Genomic DNA, 26,810 nt, shown 5'->3' on the forward strand with positions numbered 1-26,810 from the left:
ACTGGATTCTTCTTCTGAGGATTTGGTCTTGGGAAACTGAATACCAAGAGCTAGAAGCAGGGACAAAGGAGAGAGGACACAGTGAGGAGAAGTCAGGCCTGAGAGGCCTGGAGGGGCTGAGGGCACATCATAGGCATGAGTAGGAAGCATTGATGAGGGATCACAGCCTGGAATAAGCTAGAAAAGTGTGAAAGAGCAGGGACCCACCAGAGGGGAGCAAAGGCCCTGGGTAGGTGAGGCTGTAGCCTGGCCCCGTGCCAGCTCTGTTCATAGATCTGTGAGAGCTCCTTATTGCACCGTATTAGTCCTTGTAATAAAGCCTATCTTTGCTTGTGCTGCCTGGAGTGGGCCTCTAAGCTTTGTCACCACATGCTTGGAAAGAGGCCCCACAGGTCTGAGTGTCCCCTAGTTCCTGCTCGTGCTCCACTCCTCATACTGCTGCTGCTTGTCTGGCTATTCCCTCTGTGAAGGCTGGCCTCCCACCCATCCCAGACTGCAGCACCCTTCCCATGGGGAGGGCAGCACCCCACCTGGGCACTCTGCATGGCCCACCTGCTCATAGTTAGATGGGTTTACTCACAAGCCAGCTCCTGGATCCCTGCCTCTACCTCTTCACCCTGCCAAGACACACACCCTCAGGAGGTTTGTACCAGCCTTGTGTGCTTTTGAAATCATCCTGTTGATCTAGAAATCCTGACTGCTGCCCCTAAGTGGCTGAGGAGATGAGCTGATGAGGGAGAAAAAAGGCATTGAAAAGATATTGTGGGTCCAACTATGTTAGAGTTTAGGGTAAGGGGGAAGCCCCACACTTCAGCAGCTCTGGCCTGGAAATGCTCCCAGCCAAGGCATGACTGAATGGACCAAGGCAGTTCTTTGGAGAAGAGGCTGATGGGGTGGTCAGCATACTCACATTTTGCACACTTCACCCAGGACTGCTCATCCCCAGGCCACCCAGTGAGCAGGGGCCGCCTTCCCTTGCTCACCCTCAGAAATCTGTGCCTGCTTTCCCGAAGCCTGACCCAAAGGCCAAGGCTGGAGTCTCACCTCAGCACCAGGCTCCCTCCTCCAGTAGGCCACAAGGAACTCAAACTGGGGCCCCAGGTCCTCCAGCTCAATAACCAGGTGGAAGCCATCTTTGGTGATCTCCATCCCAGGTGGGGTAAGGATGGCTGTTGGCAAGACAACAGGAGAGTCAAAGCCAGCCCCAGACAGGGCTGATTTCCCTGGAACACAGTGACCGGGTCATCTATGGAAATATGTCAGTCTCTGTAGGGGAGGAAGGGAGTCTGCTGTAGCTTCAAGCTCATGGAAACATGTACACGAATACTCTCCTGTATGCAGCAGGTGCTCAGTAAATGCTTTTTGAGTGATGAATGAATGAAAAAACAAATGACAAATACTATAATTCTCTTCTTTTTTAATCCTTTAATAAAGTCCACTGTTCCTTCTCCAGGAGGCACATATACACAAGAAAAGTGATTAAAAACTCCAGTAAACATTATCTCTTTCTCTTTCAAAATTTTATGATCCACGCCCCTCCTGTCACCGCTTTTTCAGCAGAAATTGCTCCTCACTTTGGCTCATCTAAGTGAGCAGATGCTATGTTTTAATGCTTGCCAAATGCCTATGTGAGATCAGGTCTATACTGAACAGCCAGGCCCGGTCTTTGCCCCTTAGGAATGAGCATACATGGCAGGGCCATGTGCATTCCCACAGCTCACACAGATCTGTGGCATGTACTGGCTACTGATAACTTTCACATATCAGCAGATGAGCAGCCTGTGAATAGGGTTGGCCATTCTATTCTCAGCCCAATTCTCAGCTGGCAAGTCACCGGCTTTTTTTTATTTTTTGGACAGGGTCTCTGTCACCCAAGCTGGAATGTGCAGTGGCACTGTCATGGCTCACTGCAGCCTGGAACTCTCAGGCTCGGGTAATCCTCCCACCTTAGCCTCCCAAGTAGCTGGAACTACAGGCACACATCACCACACTCAGCTAATTTTTTTTGTAGTTTTTGTAGAGATGGGGTTTCACCACATTGCCCAGGCTGGTCTCAAATTCCTGGACTCAAGCAGTTCGCCCACCTCAAGCTCCCAAAGTGCTGAGATTACAGGAGTGAGCCAATGCGCCCAGCCCACAGGCTTTTTACAGATTCCAATAATCAACCCTAGAAATTATAGCATAAGCACAAACACCATCTTTCATATTGCAAGGTCCCCAGCAGAGAGGCCCACAGCCCTTGTGGATACCTTCCCACCAGCAGACCAAGAACAGAAGGGCCCACACAGATAGTCTCTACACCCTGGTTACTGGTGATGGAGTTATACTTGCCTCTCAGACCCAGATACTGCAGGACCAGAAGGGCCACCCTGATCATTGGTCTTCGATTGGAAAGTGGGGTGGGGCATGTTCTGGGCTAAATCTGCCTTTCCTGGGGTCAGTGGACACTCAGAAGAAAGGCAGTTCCTAGAGGGAGTTTTCAGAGAACAAAGCCTTTCCCCCTCGCCTCCCTCATCAGAGAAGTGTATATGCCTGGTTGTTGAAGAGCTACCTGGACAGGGGTCAGGAGGACTTGGGAAGCCAGGGCCAACTGTGCAAAACACAGTCAGTCCTGAGGTTCATATGACCACATAGCACCACTAGCACTACCTCTGAAACACCTTCAGAAGGGAAACAGATTTTTTGACTCCTTGACTTTTCTGTCAGATATGATTAGAATTGAGTCTTCTGATCTCCATCTTTATTGAGACCAGAATTAGAGAAAATAATCAGAAGTTTCAGTTCAGAGGAGAGTTGTTTGACAGCGTTGGAGCAGGAACCTCTGTCCTATGCCTTCTGCGTGCTTATCTCATTTAATCTGCCCAGGAAGCTTTAGAAGGTAAACATTGTTCCTGGGGTTTTTTTGGTTTTGTTTTGTTTTGTTTTGTTTTGTTTTGTTTTGTTTCTGAGAGGGAGTCTCGCTCGGTCGCCCAGGCTGGAGTGCAGTGGCACGATCTTGGCTCACTGCAAGCTCCGCCTCCCAGGTTCACGCCATTCTCCTGCCTCAGCCTCCAGAGTAGCTGAGACTACAGGCGACGGGGTTTCACTGTGTTAACCAGGATGGTCTTGATCTCCTGACCTCATGATCCACTGGCTTCGGCCTCCCAAAGTGCTGGGATTACAGGCGTGAGCCACCATGCCCAGCCTAACATTGTTCCTGTTTTACAGAGAGATTAAGTGACATGCCCAGAGTCACAGAGTTAATCTACAGAATTTGAGCCCATTTCTTTCTACATTTCTACCTCCCTTGTGTGGAGTGTTTAGCCTCTTTACTAGTAGATCTCAACCCTGGCTGTACATGAAAATAATCTGGGGAGAATTTTAAATTCCCAGTGAATAAGATGCATGCAGATCATTTAAACCAGACTCTCTGGGGAACAGCCCCAGGCATAAGTGATTCTAAAGCTCCCCTGTGACTCAAATGTGCAAAGTTAAAGACCTCTGCTCTCAATAAAGTTTCCCTTTAAGAGTGGGGACCCTCAGCCAGGCGTAGCGGCTCACATCTGTAATCCCAGCACTTTGGGAGGCTGAGGTGGGCGGATCACCTGAGGTCAGGAGTTCGAGACCAGCCTGGCCAACATAGTGAAACCCTGTCTCTACTAAAAATACAAAATTAGCCAAGCATGGTGGCACATTCCTGTAATCCCAGCTACTTGGGAGGCTGAGGCAGGAGAAACGCTAGAACCCAGGAGGTGGAGGTTGCAGTGAGCTAAGATCGTGCCATTACGCTCCAGCCTGGGCAACAAGAGCGAAACTCCGTCTCAAAAAAAAAAAAAAAAAGAGAGAGAGAGAGAATAGAGATCCTCTTCAGGAGAGCCTTAAATCAAGATTTTTCACATTCCTGGGGAGAAGTCTGAGTGGCCTTTTTCAAATGGAAGAGGACAAACTTAATGCCCTTAAGAGATCATGACGCCATCCCAGCCCATTTGCTTGGATCTCATAGAACCATATCTTCCATCTTCTGATGCAAGTACAGACTCCTGTTCCTCAGCTGCCCCTGCAGCAAGCTCTTTTCCTGTTTATACAGGCCTTCTTAAGTACAAGGTTTTACAGCACATCCCCACCCACATAGTTTTGTAGGCACTCCCTTATCTTTATGTGACCCATGCCTGCTTTCCAACAACAGCTGCCAGCCCCCAGCAATGGTCTTGGCTGGATCCCCATGCTCTTAGGAGCCAGAGGGAGGTGGTGCTGGGTGCTGCCTGGGCACTGCAGGAAGTGGCAGTTTTGCAGTGCCCTCCAGGGCCCCTTAATCTCCCCCAGATCCTGCCACTTCAACCAACTCCTCCTGGACCAAATTCAGCCAGATGATCATCCTCTCCCTTCCATGAAGTCACTCCATTCCATTCCATTCCAGTCCTGGTGCCTGGGAAGGAGGCCTAGGCAAAGGAGCCCACAATCTGCACCAAAATTCCTTTTGGTATCCCATTCCAATGCTCCTATTCCTGCCCCATCCCTTCCCTCCTCTGCTCTTCAGCTTGGGCTCCCCTTCTTCTAAACCTTCCTAATTTCCACCTAATATCATACACTCCTCAGTAAACTTTGACTCATCCAAATGCTGCAAATTCTGCCCCAAACCTTCCTCCACCATCACTCACAACAGAAGCTCTTCTGCCACATCATGAAAACAGAGGCCAAAGAAGACCTTTATCTTGCCTTTCCTGCAGCTCTAAACTGGTTACATTCCCACCCATTCCTTGCTCCTTCCTACCTGCATGCAATCCACCACCCCAGCAGCCAGGTGGTCATCCTCTCCACTCCATGAAGTTACTTTCTCAAGGGCCCATCCAGGGGCTTCGTCCAGCGTCTCTGGAGCTGTTCTATTCTCCCTTCCATGATCCTCTACCCTGGTGCCCTTCCCTCCATCCACATTTTAAAGTCTGAGGTTTTCCAGGACCTTGTCCTCTCTTTGTCTTCAATATCTTGTCCCTAGACAGTCTCGTCTACTTCCAAGCCTTTAGCTGTTAACTTTGTGATGACCCCATGTGATGGCTCATTCCTATAATCCCAGCACTTTGTGAGGCTGAGGCAAGAGGATCACTTAAGCTCAGGAGTCCGAGACCAGCCTGGGCAACATGGTGAAACCCCATCTCTACCAAAAATACAAAAAAATTAGTCAGGCATGGTGGCATGTGCCTGTAGTCCCAGCTTCTTGGGAGCCTGAGGCAGGAGGATCGCTTGAGCCCAGGAGGGCAAGGCTGCAGTGAGCTGTGTTGGCGCCACTGCACTCCAGCCTGGGCAAAAGAGCAAGACTCCACCTCAAAAACAAAACAAACAAACAAACAAACAAAACCACTTTGTGTTATGTATCTGCCTTTGAGCTTTCTAAGCCTCAGGGACTGATTTCCAGCTGCCAGTCAGACATCCATGACATGACATCTTGTAGAAATCTCAGTCTCAAAGCCCGGGGTGTCTCCTATTCTTCAAGACCAGTTGTTTCCCCCTGGGTTATCTGCCTTAGCTGGTGTTCTCACCAACTCCAGTTGGCAGCTGAATACCATCATTATCTCTCCCTTTTCTGTCCCCACAAACTTGATCCCTAAGCTCTGTCCTTTCTAAATCAGCCATGTTTCTTGGATTCATTGTCTCCTTCCCATCCCCTTCCAAACTCTTGGGATCAGTAGGAGTATTACAACCTCCTCCTTACTCTTCCCCTGTCCTGCAGGCTCGCCCTACTCTGGTTCATTTTCTACACAGCAGCCAGAGTGGTTGTTTTGTAAGATAGACCTGGTCAGCCGGGCGCCATGGCTCATGCCTGTAATCCCAGCACTTTGGGAGGCCAAAGTGGGCAGATGACTTGAGGTCAGGAGTTCTAGACCAGCCTGGCCAACATAGTGAAACCCTGTCTCTACTAAAAATACACAAATTAGCTAGGCATGGTGGTGCATGCCTGTAGTCCTAGCTACTCAGGAGGCTGAGGCAGGAGAATCACTTGAACTCGGGAGACGGAGGTTGCAGTGAGCTGAGATCACGCCACTGCACTCCAGCCTGGGTGACAGACTGAGACTCCGTATCAAAAAAAAAAAAAAAAAAAAAAAAGAGATAGACCTGGTCTAGATCCTCTCCTCTTTCATGGCTACCCTCTACTGACTTGGTCAAGCTTCTTGTCAAAGCCCTTCACCACATGATCAGCTGCTTCCCTACTCCTTGCCCATCAGCCCTTGCCTCTCCTGTTCCCCAAACACGCATGTCCTTTTATACAATGACCAGTGCTTTTACTCAGCCATATTTGGCCACCTATCTGGATTCCTCTATTACTTCTTTCTCAATCCTTTTCCAGGTACCACTCCAAAAGAAAAGTTATTTATTTCCCACAGAAGTCATTAGAGAAGGGCAATTTTCTGGTGGCTCTGTTAAATGTATAAATCCTCTTGCACAACAAAGCTGCTTACATGGGCAGTAAATATGCAGTTAATGAGGCATCAAGTGGGAGGCAGTGTAAGATTTATGGAGGCGCAGTCAGAGTAGGGAGCAGCAGTCCTGGTGCCACCTCTTCACTTCCAGAGCAGCTTTCCTTCCAGGTTCCCAATGTCAGCATCCCCAACACCTGCACACCCTGACACAGACAGTCAGGAATGACTTGCATAGTCAAAGGGCATGAGAGAGAGCAGCATGTAGAAAGCAGTTGGCAATTTTTCATATATACCAGTAAGGGTTGTTTGTGTTCACAATACTCTGGCTTTGCAGGACTATTTTGATGCTAAAAAGAGTCTAGAAAGTTTAGGTGAACATGGTTCCTAAAGGAGGGGCTGGTAGGGGTGGGAGTGTAAGGAGAGAAGTGCCTTACTTGAGTTTCTATTAAAGGGGTGCTTCAGGATGCTCCAGGCTGAGGTCTGTGAGCCCAGTGTGGCCCTGACACGAAGGTTGTATGGCACAGTGGCCGTGATGTCATCAGTGACATCACACTCAGGACCTTCAGTGAGTGAGCACCAGCTGCTGGGGATCCAGATGTGGCTCGTGTACAGGCTCTCATACTCCCTGTCAAAGAAAGGAGGGCACAGAGTTACACCAGCCCCTCTGACACAGGCTCAGTTATGGTTGCAACTAACTGCCTTCATTCTCCTACTTTGTACAGGTACGTAAAATAAGTACTTTCTCATTATCCTAGTTCCTCCACTCTCCTCCCTAACAACCATCCATTCTCCCTTACTCCTTTTATTGCCAGATAGGGAAAGCTAGGCATAAACATCAATGTGTCTGGATCTCTTTTATCTCTTCATCTCCAGGGTCATAACCCTAATTTCAGCCACTGTCATTCCTTGCCTTGCTGTGATCTCCCAGCCTGCACACCTGCCATTCTCGAAACCATTCACCACTCAGCAGATTGTGACGTTTCTCTCTTAATGGCTTCCTACAGGACTTAGAATGGGATCCAAACTCTTGCCAGTGGCCTTACAAGATGCTTTGGCCTTCTCTCTCACTCTGCTCCTAAGTGTGATATTCTTGCCACGTTGGTCATTTCTCCAAAATGCTGAGCACTTTTTGCCTTAGGACCTCTGACTAGCTGTTCACTCCGTCTCAAATGCTCTGCCCCTGCTGTTCGCATGGCTGGCTCCTCTTGTCCTTCAGCTATGGCATAAATATCACCTCCTCAGAGAGGCCATCCCAGGCCATCTAATATAAAGGAGCCTCAGTGTCAACTCTCTATGGCATCAGCCTTTTAGCTTCCTCCTAGCACTGATTACTATCCAAAATTCCCTGGAGCAGTGCTTTCCAAAAATAAACTTTCTGTGATGATGCAAATATTCTAAATCGATGTTGTTCAATATGGTAACCACTGGCCACATGTGGCTATTGAACACCTAAAATGTGACTAATGTGGCAGGAAACAGACATTTTAATTTAATTTAATTTAAATTTAAATAGTCAGCTGTGGCTGGTGGCTACCATACTAGAGAATGCTGGCCTAGTATATTTATCATCTGTATCCTCCTCTAGATGTAAGCTCTCAAAATCCAGAAACCTTGTCAACTGTATCCCTGAGCCTAGAAGAATGTTTACACACGTAGGTGTTCAGTCTGTATTCATTGTTAATGAAATACATGGAGCAATTTCTTTGTCCTTATCACTCTTCAATAGCTGCAGGCACCTGGACACCTGGAGAAGACTAGAGCCTGCTTGGCCCCAGGGCCAGCTGACCTTTAGGATTATAGTTTGTTTTGGCTCTAGGTATAAGCTTATAGTCAGGAAAAGTGAGGACTCCTCCACCCTTAAGGGATCTGAGTCTCCAGTGATTTATCCATCTCAAGTCAGAGTCAAACGCACTGGACAGTTGATTCACTTTTTAAAATAACTCCACCAAAATGTGTTATGCACATTCGTCTTCCCAGAGAGTTCACTGTCAAATCCACAGAACAATTTCCCTTGCTTCTTCAACTCTTTCAATGCCTTTGCAGACCGAGGGGGTGGATCTTTGGGGATAATCTATCCCTGGACTCAAAAAGCCACCTTGGCCTCAGGAGGAAGGGCTATGCCTTCAAGAACCAACTTCTGCCTAAGGGAGAAGAACTATTAAAAGAAAAAAAAAACTCACCCCTGGTATTCGACAGAATAGTACACTGTTTCTCCAGGCACGATCACTGGGCTCCACATCAAGAGATGCTTCATGTTGGTTGAGAGTACAGACAGGTTCTGAGGGGCAGGCAGAATGGCCGCTTCATCTAGGATCAAGGCAGATAGGCTGGCTGACAGGTGGGCTCATAGTGGGGGAATGCCATAGCTTCAAATTACTGTCTAATGAAGGGCCTCACCGGCGGAGCTTGCAGTAAGCTGAGATGGCACCACTGCACTCCAGCCTGGACAACAGAATGAGACTCTGTCTCAAAAAAAAAAAAAAAAAAAGCCTCACATGTTCATAAACCAGAAGCAACTCTATTTTATCATACTTACGTTAATGCTAAATTTTTGGTACCATCATTATAATTCTGACTTTGTTGATAAATGACATATCAATATTAATAATAATACTGACTAATATTTATCTAATAGTTACCATGTTCTATCTAGGCCATGTGCTGGATTGTTACGTGATTGTCTCATTGAATTCTCATGACCATACTGGGAGGTAAAGACCATTAGTTTTTCCATTGTACAAATGAGAAAACTCAGTCACATTATTTATGACTCTTCTGTTAGACTGGCTAGGATTCAGTGACTCTGCCACTTACTATGTGGCTTTAAGCAAGTTGCATAAACGTAAGCCTCTTAATCATTCATGGAAAACCCATGCAGACTACTGCAACATTCTCATCACCTCCCTCTCCTGCTACTGCCATCCTCAGATGTCAAAGCAATCCTTTCATGTCCCTCAACAAGGCCAAATGGGGCATCAGCTGCCAGGTGGGAAGTACAGGCTCAGATCTGCTGTGGAGAGAGTCCATTCAAGTGGGACACCAAGCCAGCTCTGCGACTCCACCCCAGAAAGACTGCAGGCTCCTGAGCCAGTCTGGGACACAAGTTTGCCCAGACTGTGCCCAGACACAGTGTGCCCAGAGTATGCACACAGTGGGACTATGATTTGTAGAGAATGAAAGAGGCCTATGAAGCTGAACCTGTTCATAAGGACTTTGGGCAGTCACAAAGCCAAAAACTTCATCCTCACACGTCACCCTAAGGTACAGTCTGAACTCTCTGCTATGTTCCTCTTTAAATGTCCAACACCTGCTTTCCTTTGCTGTTACAGTACAGTGATAACATCTACAGCATAGTGGGGGTGGGGCTGGAGTCCTCATTTGGGACTTTTCATCTCTGTGCCTATCTCCAGATTGGCACCTGCTGCTTGTTATCAAGCCCTGTGACCACAAAGGGATGGAAGGCTGCTGGGGACACCCCACCTGGTTTCCCTGCCCCTTCTCTAATGTAGTGCCCTAGTGATGCACCTCCATCTCACCCTTAGCATCTATGGTCTGTTCTGTGGGGAAACACCTGGAGCACCCACAAGGCAGGCTTCCTGACCCCCACCCACCCCTAAGCTTGAAATCACCCAAGGGATGGAAAGGAAAAGGGGTGGAGTGGTACAGGAGGACAGGGAATGGTCCCCTCTGACACCTTCCTCTGGTAAATTAAAAAAAAAAATTCTCTAGCCAGCTATTTGGGGACTATAAAGCTATATAAATACAAAGCTACATTTTATATAACTAATTTAATTACATAACTAAATTATGTCAACAAATCCATTAATTAATATAATTTAATTATATAAGTTAAAGCTCTCAGAAATGAAATCTCCAGGCACAGATGGTTTTAATAGAAAATGCTACCAAACATTTAAAGACGACAACATCAACAAAATGCAATTTCCTCTAAAACATAGAATAGGAAAGAACAGTTTCCAGCTTACTTTATGAGGCCAGTATTACCGTGATACCAAAATCAGACAAGGAAAATATATACATAAACTACATAAAAATATATCTCATGAACTTAGACAAAAATCTTCAACAAAATATTAGCAATCCAAATTCAACAATGTACAAAAAGAACTATATACCATAACCAAGTGGGATTTGTTCTAGTTATGCAGGGCTGGTTCAACATTTGAAAATCAGTTAATGTAATTTACCATGTCAATAAACTAAAGAATAAAATCATAAATCGTATCAGTTGACACAGAAAAAGGATTTACAAAACCCACATCCATTCATTATGAAAAACAAGACAAAACAGGCCAGGTGCGGTGGCTCACGCCTGTAATCCCAGCACTTTGGGAGGCTGAGGCAGGTGGATCACCTGAGGTCAGGAGTTCGAGACCAGCCTGACCAACATGGTGAAACCCAGTCTCTACTAAAAATAGAAAAATTAGCTGGGTGTGGTGGCACGTGCCTGTAATCCCAGCTACTTGGGAGGCTGAGGCAGGAGACTTGCTTGAACCTGGGAGACGGAGGTTGCAGTGAGCCGAGATCACACCATTGCACGCTAGCCTGGGTGACAGAGCAAGACTCCATCTCAAAAAAAAAAAAAAAAAAAGAGAGAAAGAAAAAGAAAAACAAGACAGAACCAAAAACTCTTTTCAAGTTAAGAGCAGGCAGGAAGTTACCACAACTTGATAAAGACCATCTACAAAAAACCTACAGATAACATCTTACTTAATGGTGAAGGACTGAATGCTTCCTCTCCAAGAGTAGGAATAGGCAAGAATGTCCACTCTTACCACTCTTATTCAACATACTACTGAAAGTTCTAGCCACTATAATAAGGCAAGCAAAAGAAGAAAAGAAATATAGATTATAAAGGAAGTGGTAAAACTTGCCCTATATGCAAATGACATGATACGCGATGTAGAAAAATCCCACAGAATCTTAAAAAAAAATCTAAAACCAGGCCAGGCCTGGTGGCTCCTGCCTGTAATCCCAGCACTCTGGGAGGCCAAGGCAGGCAGATCGCCTGAGCTCAGGAGTTCGAGACCAGCCTGGCCAACATGGGAAAATCCCATCTCTACTAAAAATACAAAAATTAGCTGGGCGTGGTGGCGTGCACCCGTAATCTTCGCTATCCAGGAGGCTGAGGCAGGAGAATCGCTTGAACCCAGAAGGTGGAGGTTGCAGTGAGTTGAGATTGCACCACTGCACTCCAGCCTGGGCAACAGAGCAAGACTCCGTCTCAAAAAAAATTATATTTCTATATACCAGAAACAAACACATATACAGAAATTAAATTTATAATCACTAAAAAAAAAGGTGTAAATCTAACAAAATATATTCAGGGAAAACTCCACAATGCTAAATGAAATCAAAGAAGATTTAAATAAATGGAGAGACATACTGTGTTCATGCATTAGAAGATTCAACAGTTAAGATGCCAATTCTCCCCCAAATTGATATATAGGTTTAATGCAATTCCTATTAATAGTCCAGCAAGTTTTTTGTTAATATAGATAAGTTTTTCCTAAATTTTATAAGAAAAGTCAAAGGAACTATAATACATAAAAGGAGGGGGAGGGGCTTCAAGATGGCTGACCAGAAGCATTTCATGCTTACCTCCTCCACTTAGAAGAACCGAAATCATGTATATACAGTCACACTTTCAATACATTATCCAAAAGAGAACACTGGAACTCAACAGAAAAGTTACAGGAAACACCAAAAGCAAGGAAGGAGGAGGAGAGGCAGCCTGCTTGGCTAGGATCAGCTGGCAGCCAAGAGTGACTTCTCGATGTGGGGAGAGTAAGTGAGAGACTTCTGGTGGCCCTCATTCCCACCATGGAACCATGCAGTCCTGGCCGTGAGAGAATTCCTCAACCCTCCTAAGCCCTGAAAACATACATAGGGAGCTGCCAGTAGATTGGGGGACAAAATTGTCCCAGGAAGGGAACTCATGCTGGGTCCCACACTTTTTCTGAGACCCAAACAGTTACAGCAAGGCACCATTTTAAATCCTGGTCTTTGGCAGATGCACAAGCTATCCTGGTGGCCAGCAGCACCAAGACTGAAGCATTAGGGAAACTCAGGCTATTGCTGCTGAGACTGGGGCACAAACTGGGAATGAGCTCCCACAGCTGAGACTGAGAATCAAATGAGGCATGGGCTGCAGCTGCCAATGCTGGGAAGTGAGTGCTGCCGGGACTGAGACTGGGATGAAAACAGGCAAAAGTTGCCACTGGGACTTAGTCACAAGCTGGGTGGGGGCTCCTGCAGCAAGGTAAGGGCTCAAGCTAGGTGTGGCCGGCTGCTGCCAGGGCTGCGGGGTAAGCCCCGCCAGGGCTGAAGCATGAGACAGGTGCATATTCCCCACCTACTGGCCCAGGCTGTAGCCACAGAGGTCAGCCCCACCTTCTCCAGTGGGAGGACCTCAGCATGGCTACTACCACTCCTCACCCATGCATTCCACCTGAGACCTGAGGATTGCCCTGACCCCTACCCACCATGACTGCTGCCCACTCCCACCATTGAAGGGCCTGAGCACAAGCCCACCCAACCCAGCTTCACCCCCTTCTCTGAGACACAGCGTATAGCCCAGGGCCTTGGAGGGTGACAAGGGCACCTTGGGCACCTGAGTACTCCTTCTGGGGTCCTGAGGTTGGGCCTAAACTCTCAGCTGCCATCAACTCAGCTGTCACCTACTTGTAAGTACCACCTGCAGTCCTGGAGACCGTCCTACACAGCCTATCACACCCACTGCCATCATAAAAGGACAACTCTCGGAACCCATATAATTATCCTGCCACTGCTACTGCCATCACTTGTGCCATGCTAGCTGTCCAGGGCCCCAAGAACCCACCTGCTTGCCCAGTCCACCACTACCACTGCCAGCATCCAAGCAAGCCATGTGGAGGCCCAAGAATCAGCATTCTGGTAACCACCAACACCAGTGCCAGCATACACAACCCTGAGAAACAAGGATAGGCATACTCAGACCACCACTGCCACAACTGGGGCCTGTAGACTGGCCCACCTGGCATCCCACAGCACAACTTCACCACAGACTCCAATAACTGTACCCTAACCCACTGATGAAATCACAGATACTACTAACACTGCAGCCAAAGTACCCAGAATAAAAGCAAAAATAGGCCAGGCGCAGTGGCTCATGCCTGTAATCCCAGCACTTTGGGAGGCAGAGGCGAGTGGATCACGAGGTCAAGAGATCAAGACCATCCTGGCTAACATGGTGAAACCCCATCTCTACTAAAAATACAAAAATTAGCTGGGCATGGTGGTGTGTGCCTATAGTCCCAGCTACTCAGGAGGCTGAGGCAGGAGAATTGCTTGAACCCAGAAGGCAGAGGTTGCAGTGAGCTGAGATTGCACCGCACTTCAGCCTGGCAAGAGAGAAACACTCCATTTCAAAAAAATAAATAAATAAAAATAAAAATAAATAAATAAATGCCAAATGCTGTAGCCAATGAACACTATAGATACATCTTCAGGAAAATGTCCTCCCCTATGGAAGTAAATTCAAAAATGGGAAGAATAAACTGTTATACCAGATGTGCAGATATCAACATAAGAACATAAGAAACATGAAAACGCAAGGCCATATGACATCTCCAAAGGAACACAATTCTCCAGCAATAGACCTTCATCAAAAGAAATTTTTGAAATCCCAGAGAAGGAATTAAATATATTGATATTAAAGAAGCTCACTGGGATACAAGAGAATTTGGAAAAACAATAAAAAGAAATCAGAAAAACAATTCAGAATATAAATGAGAAATTTCCAAAGAGATAGATATTTTTTAAAAGAACCAAATAGAAATTCTGACACTAAACACTCATTGAAAGAAATACAAAATACATTTGAAAGCTTCAACAATAGACTAGATCAGGCAGGAGAAAGAATCTCAGAACTTGAAGACAGGTCTTTTGAAATAATCCAGTCAAAAGTTTTTAAAAAGAATGAGCAAAAGCTTCGTGACATTTGAGATAACACAAAGCAATTGAATTTATGTATTATCAGTATCCCTAAGGGGAAGGAAAGAACAAAAGGACTAAAAAGCCTATTTAACTAAATAATATATTAAAACATCCTATGTCTAGCAAGATATTTAGACATCTGGTTATAGGAGGCTCATGATGTCCAGAGAGATACAGTGTAAAATGGTCATTATAGTTAGACTATCTGAAGTCAAAGATAAAGAGCAAATCCTAAAAACAGCTAGAAAAAAAAGCATCTAGTCTGATGGAAACCCCATCAGTGGATTTCTCAGCAGAAATCACACAGTCCAGAAGAGAATGGAATGATATATTTAAAGTGCTGAAAGGAAAAAAAGAAAAACCTGCTAGCCAAGAATATTACATCTGGCAAAATCATCCTTCATATATCAAGGTGAAATAGTCTTTAACAGACAAACGAATATTGAGGGAATTTGTTACAACTAGACCAGACATACAAGAAATGTTCAAGGGAGTCCTAAACCTGAAAGTGAAAGAATAACATTTACCATTATGAAATCACATGAAAGTATAAAACTCACAGGTAAAGCAGTCACACAAAGGAGGAAGAGAAAGGACTCAAATGGTACCACTACAGAAATCCACCAAAACACAATGAACAATAGGAGAAAAAGAAAACACTAAATAATATGTAAAACAAACAGAAAAAAAATTAACAATATGACAGGAAAAAAACCTCGCATATTAATAACCTTGAATATAAGTGGATTAAATTCTCCACTTAAAAGATATAAAATGGCTGAATAAATGAAAAAAAAAAAGTTCCAACTATATGCTGCTTACACGAAATTCACCTTACCAGTAAAGACATGTATGGACTAAAAGTGATGGAAAAATATACTCCACACAAATGAAAACCAAAAGCAAGGAGAAGTAGCTATACTTATATCAAATAAGATAGACTTCAAGTCAAAAGCAATTAAAAAAAGACAAAGAAGGTTACTATATAGTGATAAATGGATCAATGCAGCAAGAAGATATAACAATTCTAAATATATATGCACCCCATACTGGAGCACCCAGAGTCTTAAAGCAAATATTACTAGATCTAAAGAGAAAGACTACAGTACAATGATTGGGGACAGGGGACTTTAACACCCCACTCTCAGCATCAGACAGATCATCTGGACAGAAAATCAACAAAGAAACATTGTACTTAAACTGGACTTTAGACCAAATGGACCTAACAGATATTTACAGAACATTATATCCAACAACTGCAGAATATATATTCTTTTCATCAGCCCATGGAATATTCTCCAGAACAAACCATATGTTAGGTCACAAAACGAGTGTCAACAATTTTTTTTTTTTTTTTGAGAATCACTGCAACCTCCACCTCCCGGGTTCAAGCAATTCTCCTGCCTCGGCCTCCTGAGTAGCTGGGATTACAGGCATGCGCCACCATGCCCAGCTAATTTTTTTTTTTTTTTTTTTTTTTTGTATTTTTAGTAGAGACAGGGTTTCACCCTGTTAGCCAGGATGGTGTCAATCTCCTGGCCTTGTGATCCGCCCACCTTGGCCTCCCAAAGTGCTGGGATTACAGGCGTGAGACACTGCGCCCAGCCAACAAATTTTTGAAAATCAAAATCCTATCAAGTATCTTCTCAGAGCACAATGGAATAAAACTAGAAATCAATACCAAGAAAAACTTAAACTAGTCTAAAGTCCAGTTTAAGTACATGGAAATTAAACAACATGATCTTGAATGACCATTGGGTCAACAAAGAAACTAACATGGAAATTTTAAAATTTCTTGAAACAAATAAAAATCGAACACAACATAGCAAAATCTGTGGGATATATCAAAAGCAGTAATAAGAGGGGCATTTATATCAATAAATGCTTACACTGAAAAAGTAGAAAGATTAAAAATTAACAATCTAACAATGCACCTCAAGGAACTGGAAAAGCAAGAACAAAGCAAACCCAAAATTAGAAGAAAAAAGGAAGTAATAAAGATCAGAGCAGAACTTAATGGAATAGAGACTAAAAAGAATACAAAGGGTCAAGAAAATGAAAAAAAAAATTTCTTCAAAAAGATTAACAAAGTTAATCTTAAAACCACTAGCTAGACTAACCAAGAAGAGAGGAAACTCAAATAAAGAATATCAGAAATTAAAAAGATGTTACAACTGATACCACATAAAATTATCAGAGACTGTTATGAACAACTGTAAGCTAACAAACTGGAAAACCTAGAAGAAATGGATAATTCCTGGACACATACAACCTACCAAGATTGAATCAGGAAGAAAAAGAAAACCTTAACGATGGATAATGAGTAACAAGATTGAATCAATAATAAGTCTCCCAACAAAGAAAAGCCCAGGATTAGATGGATTCACAGCTGAATTCTACCAAACATACAAAGAAGAACTAATATCAATCCTCCTGAGACTATTGCAAAAATCAGAGACAAATGGGACTGTATTGAACTAAAAAGCTTCTGCACAGCAAAGGAAACAATCAGCCGAGTAAAGAGACAATCCGTTGAATGGGAGAAAATATTTGCAAACTATTCATCCAATGACAGAGTAATATCCAGAATATACAAAAAACTCAAATAACAGCACTAAAAAACAAATCCCCCAAAGTGGGCTAAGGACATCAGTAGACATTTCTCAAAAGAAGATATACAAATGGCCAACAGATATATGAAAAAATGTTCAATGTCACTAACCATCAGAGAAATGCAGATTGAAACCTATCAATGAGATGTCATCTTACCCCAGGTCAGAATGGCTATTACTAAAAAGACAAAAAATAACAAATGTTGATGAGGATGCAGAGAAAAGGGAACTCTTACACGCTGTTGGTGGGAACGTAAACTAGTACAGCCACTATGGAAAACAGTATGGATATTTCTCAAAAAACTAAAAATAGAATTACCATTCCATCCAGCCACCCACTACTGGGTATCTACCCAAAGGAAAATAAATCAATATGTCAAAGGGAAACCTCCCTTTTCATGTCTATTGCAGCATTATTCACAATAGCAAAGATATGAAATCAACCTAAGTGTCCATCAGTGGATGAATGGATAAAGAAAATGTGGTACATATACACAATGGAATACTATTTATTCAGCCATAAAAAGAAAGGAATCATATCATTGGCAGCAATGTGAATTGAACTGTATCTTAAGTGAAATAAGCCAGACACAAAAAGACAAATATCATATGTTCTCACTTATATGTGGGAGCTAAACGATTTTATCATACAGAGGTAGAGTGAAAAGACAGATAACAGAAAATGGGAAGAGTGAGTGGGTGGGAGCGGGGAGGATGAAGAGAAGTAAGTTAAAAGGTAAAAACATACAGTTAGATAGAAGTGACCGGGCACAGTGGCTCACACCTGTAATCCCAGCACTTTGGGAGGCCAAGGTGGGCAGATCACTTGAGGTCAGGAGTTCAAGACCAGCCTGGCCAACATGGTGAAATCCTATCTCTACTAAAAATACAAAAATTAGCTGGGCGTGGTGGCACATGCCCATAGTCCCAGCTACTTGGGAGGCTGAGGCAGGAGAATCACCTGAACCTGGGAGGCAGAGGTTGCAGAGAGCCGAGATGGCACCATTGCACTCCAGCCTGGGCAACAGAGTGAGACTCCATCTCAAAAAACAAAACAAAACATATAGTTAGAAGGAATAAATTCAATGCCTGATAGCAGAGTAGGGTTATATAGTCAACAAAAATGTATTGTACTCAGGTGATGAGTCTCCTAAGTACCCTGACTTTATCACTATACATTATACACATGTAACAATATTTCACATTTACCCCACGTGAAATAAAGAAAATAAGGCCAGGCACAGCGTCTCACGCCTGTAATCCCAGCACTTTGGGAGGCCGAGGCGGGCAGATCACGAGGTCAGGAGATCGAGACCATCCTGGCTAACATGGTGAAACCCCATCTCTACTAAAAATACAAAAAATTAGCCTGGTGTGGTGGCACGTGCCTGTAGTCCCAGCTACTGGGGAGGCTGAGGCAGGAGAATTGCTTGAACCTGGGAGGCAGAGGTTGCAGTGAGCTGAAATTGCACCACTGCACTCCAGCCTGGATGACAGAGCGAGACTCCATCTCAAAAAAAGGAAGGAAGGAAGGAAGGAAGGAAGGAAGGAAGGAAGGAAGGAAGGAAGGAAAGAAAGAAACTAAAATAACTAAAACCATTTTAATTACAAAATGAGAGGAATCAATCTACCCAATTCCAAAACTTACAGTAATTAAAACTATGTAGTATTGGCAAAGGAATAGAACCAAGATCAATGAAACAGAATAGAGATTCCAGAAATAAATCCACACAAATGTGCTCAACTGCTTTTTGACAATTTCAGACAAAAGTAATCCTAAAATCCAATAGGCTTTTGGGCCTGGCATGGCAGCTCACACCTGTAATCCCAGAACTTTGGGAGGCTGAGGCAGGTGAATCACTTGAGCTCAGGAGTTCGAGACCAGCCTGGGCAATATGGCAAAACCCTATCTCTATAAAAAAATACAAAAATTAGCCAGAGGTGGTGGTCTCAGCTAATACAGTCCCAGCTACTTCAGAGGCTAAGGTGGAAGGTCACCTGAATCCAGGAGGTTGAGACCGCAGTGAGCTGTGATTGCGGCATTGCACTCTAGCCTGGGGTGACAGAGTGTGACCCTGTGTAAAAAAAAAAAAAAAAAAAAAAAAAAAACGCTTTAAACAAATAATACTGGAACAATTGGATATCCGCAGGCAAAAAAACAAAACAAAACAAACAAACAAAAATCTCAATCTAAACCTCATACCTTGTGCAAAAAAATGTAAAATATAAAACTAAAACTTTTAGGAAAAAATAGGAGAAAATCTTCAGGGCTGGGCAAAAAGTTCTTAGATGTGATACCAAAAGCAAAATCCATAAAAGAAAAAATATGATTTTAATTTTATCAAAATTAAAACTTTTGCTATGAAAAAGGCCATGTTAAGAGGATGAGATGACAAGTTGCAAAGTGGAAAAAAAAATTGCAAACCACTATCTCACAAAGAACTAGTATCTAGAACACATAAAAAACTCTCAAAACTCAGCAGTAGAAAAATCAAACAACCCAATCTAAAAATAGGCAAAGGACGTGAATAGACATTTCACCAAAGGGGATATATAGATGGCAAATAAGCACACTATTAGCTATTAGGGAAATCCAAATTAAAATTACAATGAGATAGCATTACACAGTTATCAGAATGGCTAAAAGCTTTTAAAGTTACAAAACCAAATGCTGGCAAGGATACAGAGCAAGTGGATCACTTATACATTGTTGGTAGGAATGTAAAATGATACTCTTTTTCAAAATAGTTTGGCAGTTTCTTGTAAAACTAAACATGTAGTTACTATATGATCTAGCAATTACACTCTTCAGCATTTATCTCAGAGAAATGAAAACTTTACATCACATAAGACCTGCACACAAATATTCAGAGTCAAGCTGGAATCAGCCCAGATGTCCTTCAACAGGTGAATGTTTAGACAAACTGTAGTACATTCATACCATGGAAGGGTGAAACAGATTCTCTAAAACCTCCAGAAGGAATGTAGTCCTGCCCATACCTTGATGTTAGCCCAGTGAAATGATGAACAGATTAACTGTATTTTGAAATAATTTCAGACTTTCAGAAGAGTTACAAAATAATACAGAGAGCTCTCATATACTCTTCACTCAGCCCTCTGTATGTACATAACCATAGCACAATTATAGAAAATTAAGATATTAATATTAATGCAATATTATTAACTAAGCTTCAGTATTTAATCAAATTTCATCAGTTTTTCCCCTAATGCTTTTTTTTTTTGGCCAAAATCCAATTCAGGATTTTCATTTAGCTGTCATATCTAGTTAGTCTCCTCCAAACTGTTTTCAGTCTGTCTTTGTCTTTTTTAATGACCTTGACTTTTTTTTTGTATTTTGAGATGGAGTCTTGCTCTGTTGCCAGACTGGAGTGCAGTGGTGTGATCTCAGCTCGCTGCAACCTCTGCCTCCCAGGTTCAGGCGATTCTCCTGCCTCAGCCTCCCAAGTAGCTGGGACTACAGGCACGTGCTACCACACTTGGCTAATTTTTGTATTTTTAGTAAAGACGGGGTTTCACCATGTTGGCCAGGATGGTCTCGATCTCCTGACCTCGTGATCCACCTGCCTTGGCCTCCCAAAGTGCTTGGATTACAGGCATGAGCCACCACACCTGGCCGACCTTGACATTTTTTAGGAGTACTGGTCAGTTGTTTTGTAGAACGTATCTCAGTTTGGTTTTGTCTGATATTTTCACGTGATTTCATTGAGGTTACACATTTTTTCCAGACACTCACAGGGAGTACATGATATCAATACATCTTATTACTGGTGATGTTAACCGCCCTGATCATTTGGTTAAGAAAGTGTCTCTGCTGTAAAGCTACCATTTTCCCCTGTATAGTGAATAAATACCTTGGGGGAGATACTTTCAGACTGTGCAAATATTCCATTTCTCCTCAAACTTTCACCTATTAATTTTAACATCTACTGATGGATATTTCTTGTAACAATTATTGCTGTGATGTTCTAGTAGTGATATTTTATTTAATTGTATTCTTTTCTTAGGAAGAGCTGTTCCTTCTCCACCATTTATTTACTCAATTATTTATTTTTACCAGTATGGACTCATGGATATTTTAATTTATTCTGTAAAATCCAACACTATTGTTATTTTGTTATTCAAATTGTTCTAGCTTTTGGCCAATGGGAACACTTTCAAGCTGCCTGTGCCCTTTTAACTTGTTCCCACCCTTTTTACTCATGTTATTTTTATTAATAGATTTTTAAATTTTTGGAATAATTTTAGATGTACAGAATAATTGCAGAGATAGTACACAGCATTCCTATATATCCTTCACCCAACTTCCCTGAATGCTAACATCTTATGTAACCATAATACATTTGTCAAAACTAAAAAGCCAATACTGGCACATTATTGTTAACTAAACTCCAGACTTTATTTGAATTTCACTAGTTTTTCCACTAAGGCCTTTCTTTCTTCCATCCCAGGCTCCAATCCAGGATACTATGTTAACTGTAAACTTAGGCCCTCATCCTTTTTTAATCACTTCATTACTTACCACAAAATGCTCTTGTCTCATCTTGTTTTTTCCCTGCCTAGCCCTGGAATCAATCATTTCTCTAAGGAGCCCCACCCACATTGTTTTGAAAAAGTCCCAACATCCAGACAGCACCCTAGATTAACTCAGAATCTCTAGCTGTGAAGTCACGGAATTTAGCTTTTAAAAAGTTCCCCAGGTGATTCCAATGTGCATTTGAGGTTGGGAACCACAAATCTAGACTTTACTTCTGGTGGCTAAAGAATAGTTAAAATTTTGTTAAATTCCCAAATGCCAAAGACTTTAGTGTACTTCCCAGCAGGCTCTTAGGCTCCCTGAAGACAAGTTTTTAAAATCTCTCTAACCAGCACACATCTCAGAACCTGGTACATAAATGGTGTTTAAAAAATGAAAGTTGAACAAGTAAATTAAGCTTTGGCTTCCTTGGGGAAATTAGCCTAGGTCTAACTCTTTTCTTAATCCCTCAGTCGTCTTTAAATTAGACCCTTTTTGCTGTTGAACACCTATTTCATAAAACCTTGAGTGAGTCAGTCCAAGGGAAGTGGCATGAAGGCTACCCACCATAAAGCCCTGGGGCAACCTTTCCAGGCAAAAATCTTTGCATCTCTTCTCTGAAGGACGCTCAGTGGGTCTGATGTCCACTCCCTTTATTTGGATCCTCTTCTGCCACCTTTACCTCTAACAGCCTTTAAGGCTAATGCATTAGAAAAGGTAGCACCATCTTCTTTATTTCCTTTCCTTTGTCCCTCCTCCCTTCTTCTACCTTGTTTTAATGTCTCAGCTTTTTCTGCAGAGATGTATAAAGGGCACAGGCTCTGGAGCAGACCAAACCATCACCAAATCCCAATTCCTGCACTTACTAGATATAGGTACTTGGACAAATAACTGAACCTCTCTTAGTCTCTATCCCTAATGTGTGGAATAGGGATAACATCTAACTTGCAGGATTCATGTGAGAAGTCAAGATAACATTTTTGCTAACTGAAGGCACAATGTGTACTCAGAAATAGCAGTTGTGATTGTCATTGTTATTATTACTATTGGTAGCATAATCAGCTTTCTTATTTTTTTTTTTTTTTTTTTGAGACGGAGTCTCGCTCTGTCACCCAGGCTGGAGTGCAGTGGTGTGATCTCAGTTCACTGCAAGCTCTGCTTCCCGGGTCCACGCCATTCTCCTGCCTCAGCCTCCCAAGTAGCTGGGACTACAGGCGCCCGCCACCATGCCCTGGTAATTTTTTGTATTTTTAGTAGAGATGGGGTTTCACCATGTTAGCCAAGATGGTCTCGATCTCCTGACCTCGTGATCCGCCCACCTCGGCCTCCCAAAGTACTGGGATTACAGGCGTGAGCCACCGCGCCCGGTAGCATAATCAGCTTTCTGAATCACCCACTATTATTTGGGAGGGAGAGGACAAGGCAAATGATTTCTATGAAAGACAGCCATGGCCAGTTGCGGTGGCTCATGCCTGTAATCCCAGCACTTTGGGAGGCCGAGGCTGGCAAATCACAAGGTCAAGAGATCGAGACCATCCTGGGCAACATGGTGAAACCTCATCTTTACTAAAAATACAAAAACTAGCTGGGCGTGGTGGCGTGCGCCTGTAGTCCCAGCTACTTGGGAGGCTGAGGCAGGAGAATTGCTTGAACCCAGGAGGTGGAGATTGCAGTGAGCCAAGATCGTGCCACTGCACTCCAGCCTGGTGACAGAGTGAGACTCAGTCAAAAAAAAAAAAAAAAAAAGCCACAACTCTACCCATCTGTCCAGTGATCTAGTAAATAATAGAAGTTCATTTAGAATTTGCAGAATTCATCACAGGCACCTACACAATCCAGAGGAAATGGTCAAAACTGCATAAAGACAACGTCAGCTAAAGCAATTATCTACTGATACCACCATCTGTATAACCAACAGATAATAATAACTAACATTTGGGGGTGGGGAAATGTTTAAGTCTTCAAAGTGCTTTTGTTTGTGTCACCTTATTTAACCCCTCATAACTTCAACGTGGCTATTATGACCATTTCACAGGAAGGGAAACTGATTACATGATTGAGTCCTGAGCTAGTGAGTGGCAGAGCCAAAACTCACACACAGGTCTTTCTGGCTCTGACATCCTTGTGATTTTACCACTGAGGTTTTTTTGGTGTGTGTGTGTTTTCTATGTAAGTTTATAAGTGTTGGAAGTGCACACTCACCTCCAGATCTACTTAAAACAGGAGTTTTCAAGAAAAGACTTATAAGACTGGCGTCATTGAAGAAAATGTCAAGTCGAAAATGCCGGGCTTTCCTCTTCTCATTCAGCCTCCCATCTTCTCGTTTCAGCTTAGTGGAGGGATGTTTTCTTGGTAACATTTCTGTTCCAACAACTAAACAACCAACAACTAACTAACCAAACAACCAGCATGCTTAGCCTGTGCTAGGGGATGTGGGGACAGCAGAAAAGATGCCCAGGCCCTGGCCCTCCAGGTCAGTGCTGGAAAGAGAAGTAACCACCTGAAGCTAAAGTACCTGGGGTCAAAGAAGAGAGAGGTCTTGGAAAGATGTAGAAGGAAAAACTGAAGATGGTGCTTCTGGTGGAAAATTATAACAATAAAGGCCAGGAGGAGGAAATGAAGGTGTAATATGCTGACTGTTAAGCCAGCAGCTGCTTGTAGTCTATATTTGTTTTCAAGGAGTAGTGAGAAATAGGGTTAAATATAGGGTGGGGCCTGAATATGCTGGGTGATGAGGGACAAACAACAGAATTCGGACAGCATGTGCTGAACAACTGGGAGCTGTGAAGGTTTTTAAGCTAGGAAAGAACACCATAAATTTGATGTTTAAGCCAGTTCTACACCTTTGCAAATTGTCTTAGTATTGATTTGTTGAATGATTTAAACTAACTAAAATAACTAATTAGTTCTGTGTAAAACACACACACACAGAGAGAGTGAGACAGAGTGGGGGGAGAGAGAGAGAGAGAGAGAGAGAGAGAGAGAAAGAAAGTACTCAAGGCTCCCGTCAACACTGCAAAATGCCTAGTGTCTTGGAGTATCAAAATTAGAAGTTTCTCTTAAACGTGATTTGACATGAGTGGAGCAGAGAAAATTATGTAATCTCACTGGCAGGGGAAATATCCCAAACCAAATATTTTTTAGAATGCTATGGAGTACCTTTTCTTCAATGACCAGGAGAGAAATCTAATTTTTATAAGTCTTGTATCCAATGTTAAGCTCACAAATTGTCTTTTTATTCATGTGTATTTTGCCAGAATCTTTGTTTTAATTTGTTCTTATAGTTAACATCTCCAAGACACACACAGTAAGTCTGACAGAACTACGTTGCACTCTTTAAAACCAGACGATGAGATAAATAACAAAGTGCACAGAGCTCTGCTTTTATTTATTTTGATGATTTCTCTTTCTAGATTGTTGTGTGGACATTAAGAAGAGAGATTTCCAAACAGAATGCAGGCCTTTTCTTTGGGATGTGGGAATAGAGGTTTAGGAAGTGATAAATCTTTTGTAAAACAGATATAAGATATTCTATACACATATTTCAACCCCAGGCCCTGGGAAAGTATTTTTTGCCTTCTTAACCTATATTCAAGGCCCAAACTACTGGATGTATTCTAATTCATACTTACCTGTGAGCAAACATGGAATCAATGCGTAGAAAAACCACATGAAAAGACTTGTCCAGATTTCTTCTAGAACCATTGTGAAAGTCTGCATTTGGTAGACTCAGTTTGACCTAGAACATTGTTTCTTTTCAAAATAAAGCATTCTGTCCATCTCAGCTATCTTTCTTCAGAATGCATATGTTGGAGCTGAGGTCTGAGTCGCAGTGAAGCCTGAATTGTTCCAGAGCCGGCCCAGGAAGCTCAGAAAGGGCGGGCTCAGAAGCACCCTCCTTTCTGCCCAAACCCAGATATTGCATCAGCAGGGAGTGGCTTAGGAGAGTTCCAGAGAAAATGTAACTTTGGGGAGCTTGAGAATCTGCCTATGAGCGATACCTGGACCACAGACTCTGTCCTAGAGGATCCTGCACCTCCCTAGAAGCCAATGAGCAGGCAGGATTATCTCCCTCCCTCATTAAATAGCTGTCCTCTTCCAAGTTTCTCTCTGTGAGTTCATTCAAGCTGGGTACTGACCAGCTCTTTTTTCTAATATGTACCCACTTCAGAAAAACTAGAGATATTTGAAAAAATTTAAAATATCTTTCTAAAAGTCAGGAGGGTAAAGAATAATATATAGCTTCATATATGCATGCATTTGCAAAAAGAAAAACTAAAAGAAGATACAAGAAATGAACAAGATTGGTTACCTTGGGGCAGAGAAAGTGGGAATTGGAAAGGTGGAAGAGAAAAATGGGAACAAGACTTTTGACTGAATATCTTTGTATATCGTTTGATTACTGAGTCATGTGAATGTATTACTGAAAAATTAAAACCAATTTCAATAGGTGGAAGAAAAACCTTATGATAGCATTTAGCCCTTTAAAATTTAGCCCTTGAAGGACTTTAACCACCCTAATGTGCAAATACAATAGTGGAATAAATATGGGTTCTAGAGTATAATGTATTTTGGTTCAAGTTTCAGAACTTATAATGTAACCTTGGGAAAGTTGGTCATTTATTTATTCATTCAAGAAACATTCACTGAAGGCCTACTATGTGCTAGTTCTTAGGAATTCAACAGTCCATTCCCTCAACAAGAATTTCCCAACTAGTGGAGAAGATGGACACGGGAATAATCATAAGTCAATTTTTAAAATGAAGGGACAGCAATATTCGTAAGGGAACATAGCATCACTAAAAAGAAACATCTAACCCAGTTTGTAGGATTACAGAAAGCTTCCTGGAGGAGGTGACTCCAGGACTGGGTATTAAACTCTGGAAAAAAAAAAAAAAATCAGCCAGGAATGTTGTTTTTAGGAAACAAGAAGAAGTTTGGTGCAACACGAGAACAAGGTTGAAATGGCGAGAAATTGGGCTTAATGGCAGACAGAAACAGGATTCTAGAGAGTTTTGAATGCCTTATTGAGGAGTTTGGAATTTATCCTGAGAGGAATGAAGGTCAAAGGAAGGGTTCAAAGCTCAAATATGACCATGTCATTCCCTGCATTTGAGCTTTAAAAAGTTTGTGACTAGGGTGGAGAAAACAGCTCAGGGGGCCAGATTGAAGGCAGGAGGGCCATGAGGGAGCTATGGTAGTGATCCAGGTGACAGACTTTGTTGGCTTCCACTAGGTTTCTCATGTCTGTAGAGAGAAATGACCAAATTCAAA

At 42.8% G+C, this 26,810-nt stretch overlaps 1 protein-coding gene and 1 long non-coding RNA gene across 4 annotated transcripts in view; one reads left to right on the forward strand and one right to left on the reverse strand.

Moving 5' to 3' along the window:
• Positions 1-25,391, reverse strand: part of IL20RB (interleukin 20 receptor subunit beta) — a 43,760-nt gene extending 18,369 nt beyond the window's left edge. Inside the window, exons 1-5 of one of the 3 annotated variants that reach the window (XM_063611323.1) lie at positions 21,543-21,628; positions 19,001-19,077; positions 8,573-8,699; positions 6,827-7,017; positions 1,045-1,169 (exon numbers count right to left, since the gene is read on the reverse strand). In XM_063611323.1, the coding sequence (XP_063467393.1) occupies positions 1,045-1,169; positions 6,827-7,017; positions 8,573-8,646 (390 nt within the window). In that variant the 5' untranslated portion in view covers positions 8,647-8,699; positions 19,001-19,077; positions 21,543-21,628. Of the gene's footprint in view, positions 1-1,044; positions 1,170-6,826; positions 7,018-8,572; positions 8,700-19,000; positions 19,078-21,542; positions 21,685-25,168 lie in introns of those variants that run through there. The other 2 variants (XM_055295319.2, XM_055295320.2) reach the window with 2 other exon arrangements.
• Positions 7,017-26,810, forward strand: part of LOC134731657 (uncharacterized) — a 30,424-nt gene continuing 10,630 nt past the window's right edge. The window contains exon 1 of the long non-coding RNA XR_010114116.1: positions 7,017-7,114. This is a non-coding gene — a long non-coding RNA (uncharacterized lncRNA). The remainder of the gene's footprint in view (positions 7,115-26,810) is intronic.

The sequence above is a fragment of the Symphalangus syndactylus genome, chromosome 10, assembly GCF_028878055.3.
Source record: "Symphalangus syndactylus isolate Jambi chromosome 10, NHGRI_mSymSyn1-v2.1_pri, whole genome shotgun sequence".
Lineage (NCBI taxonomy): Eukaryota > Metazoa > Chordata > Mammalia > Primates > Hylobatidae > Symphalangus > Symphalangus syndactylus.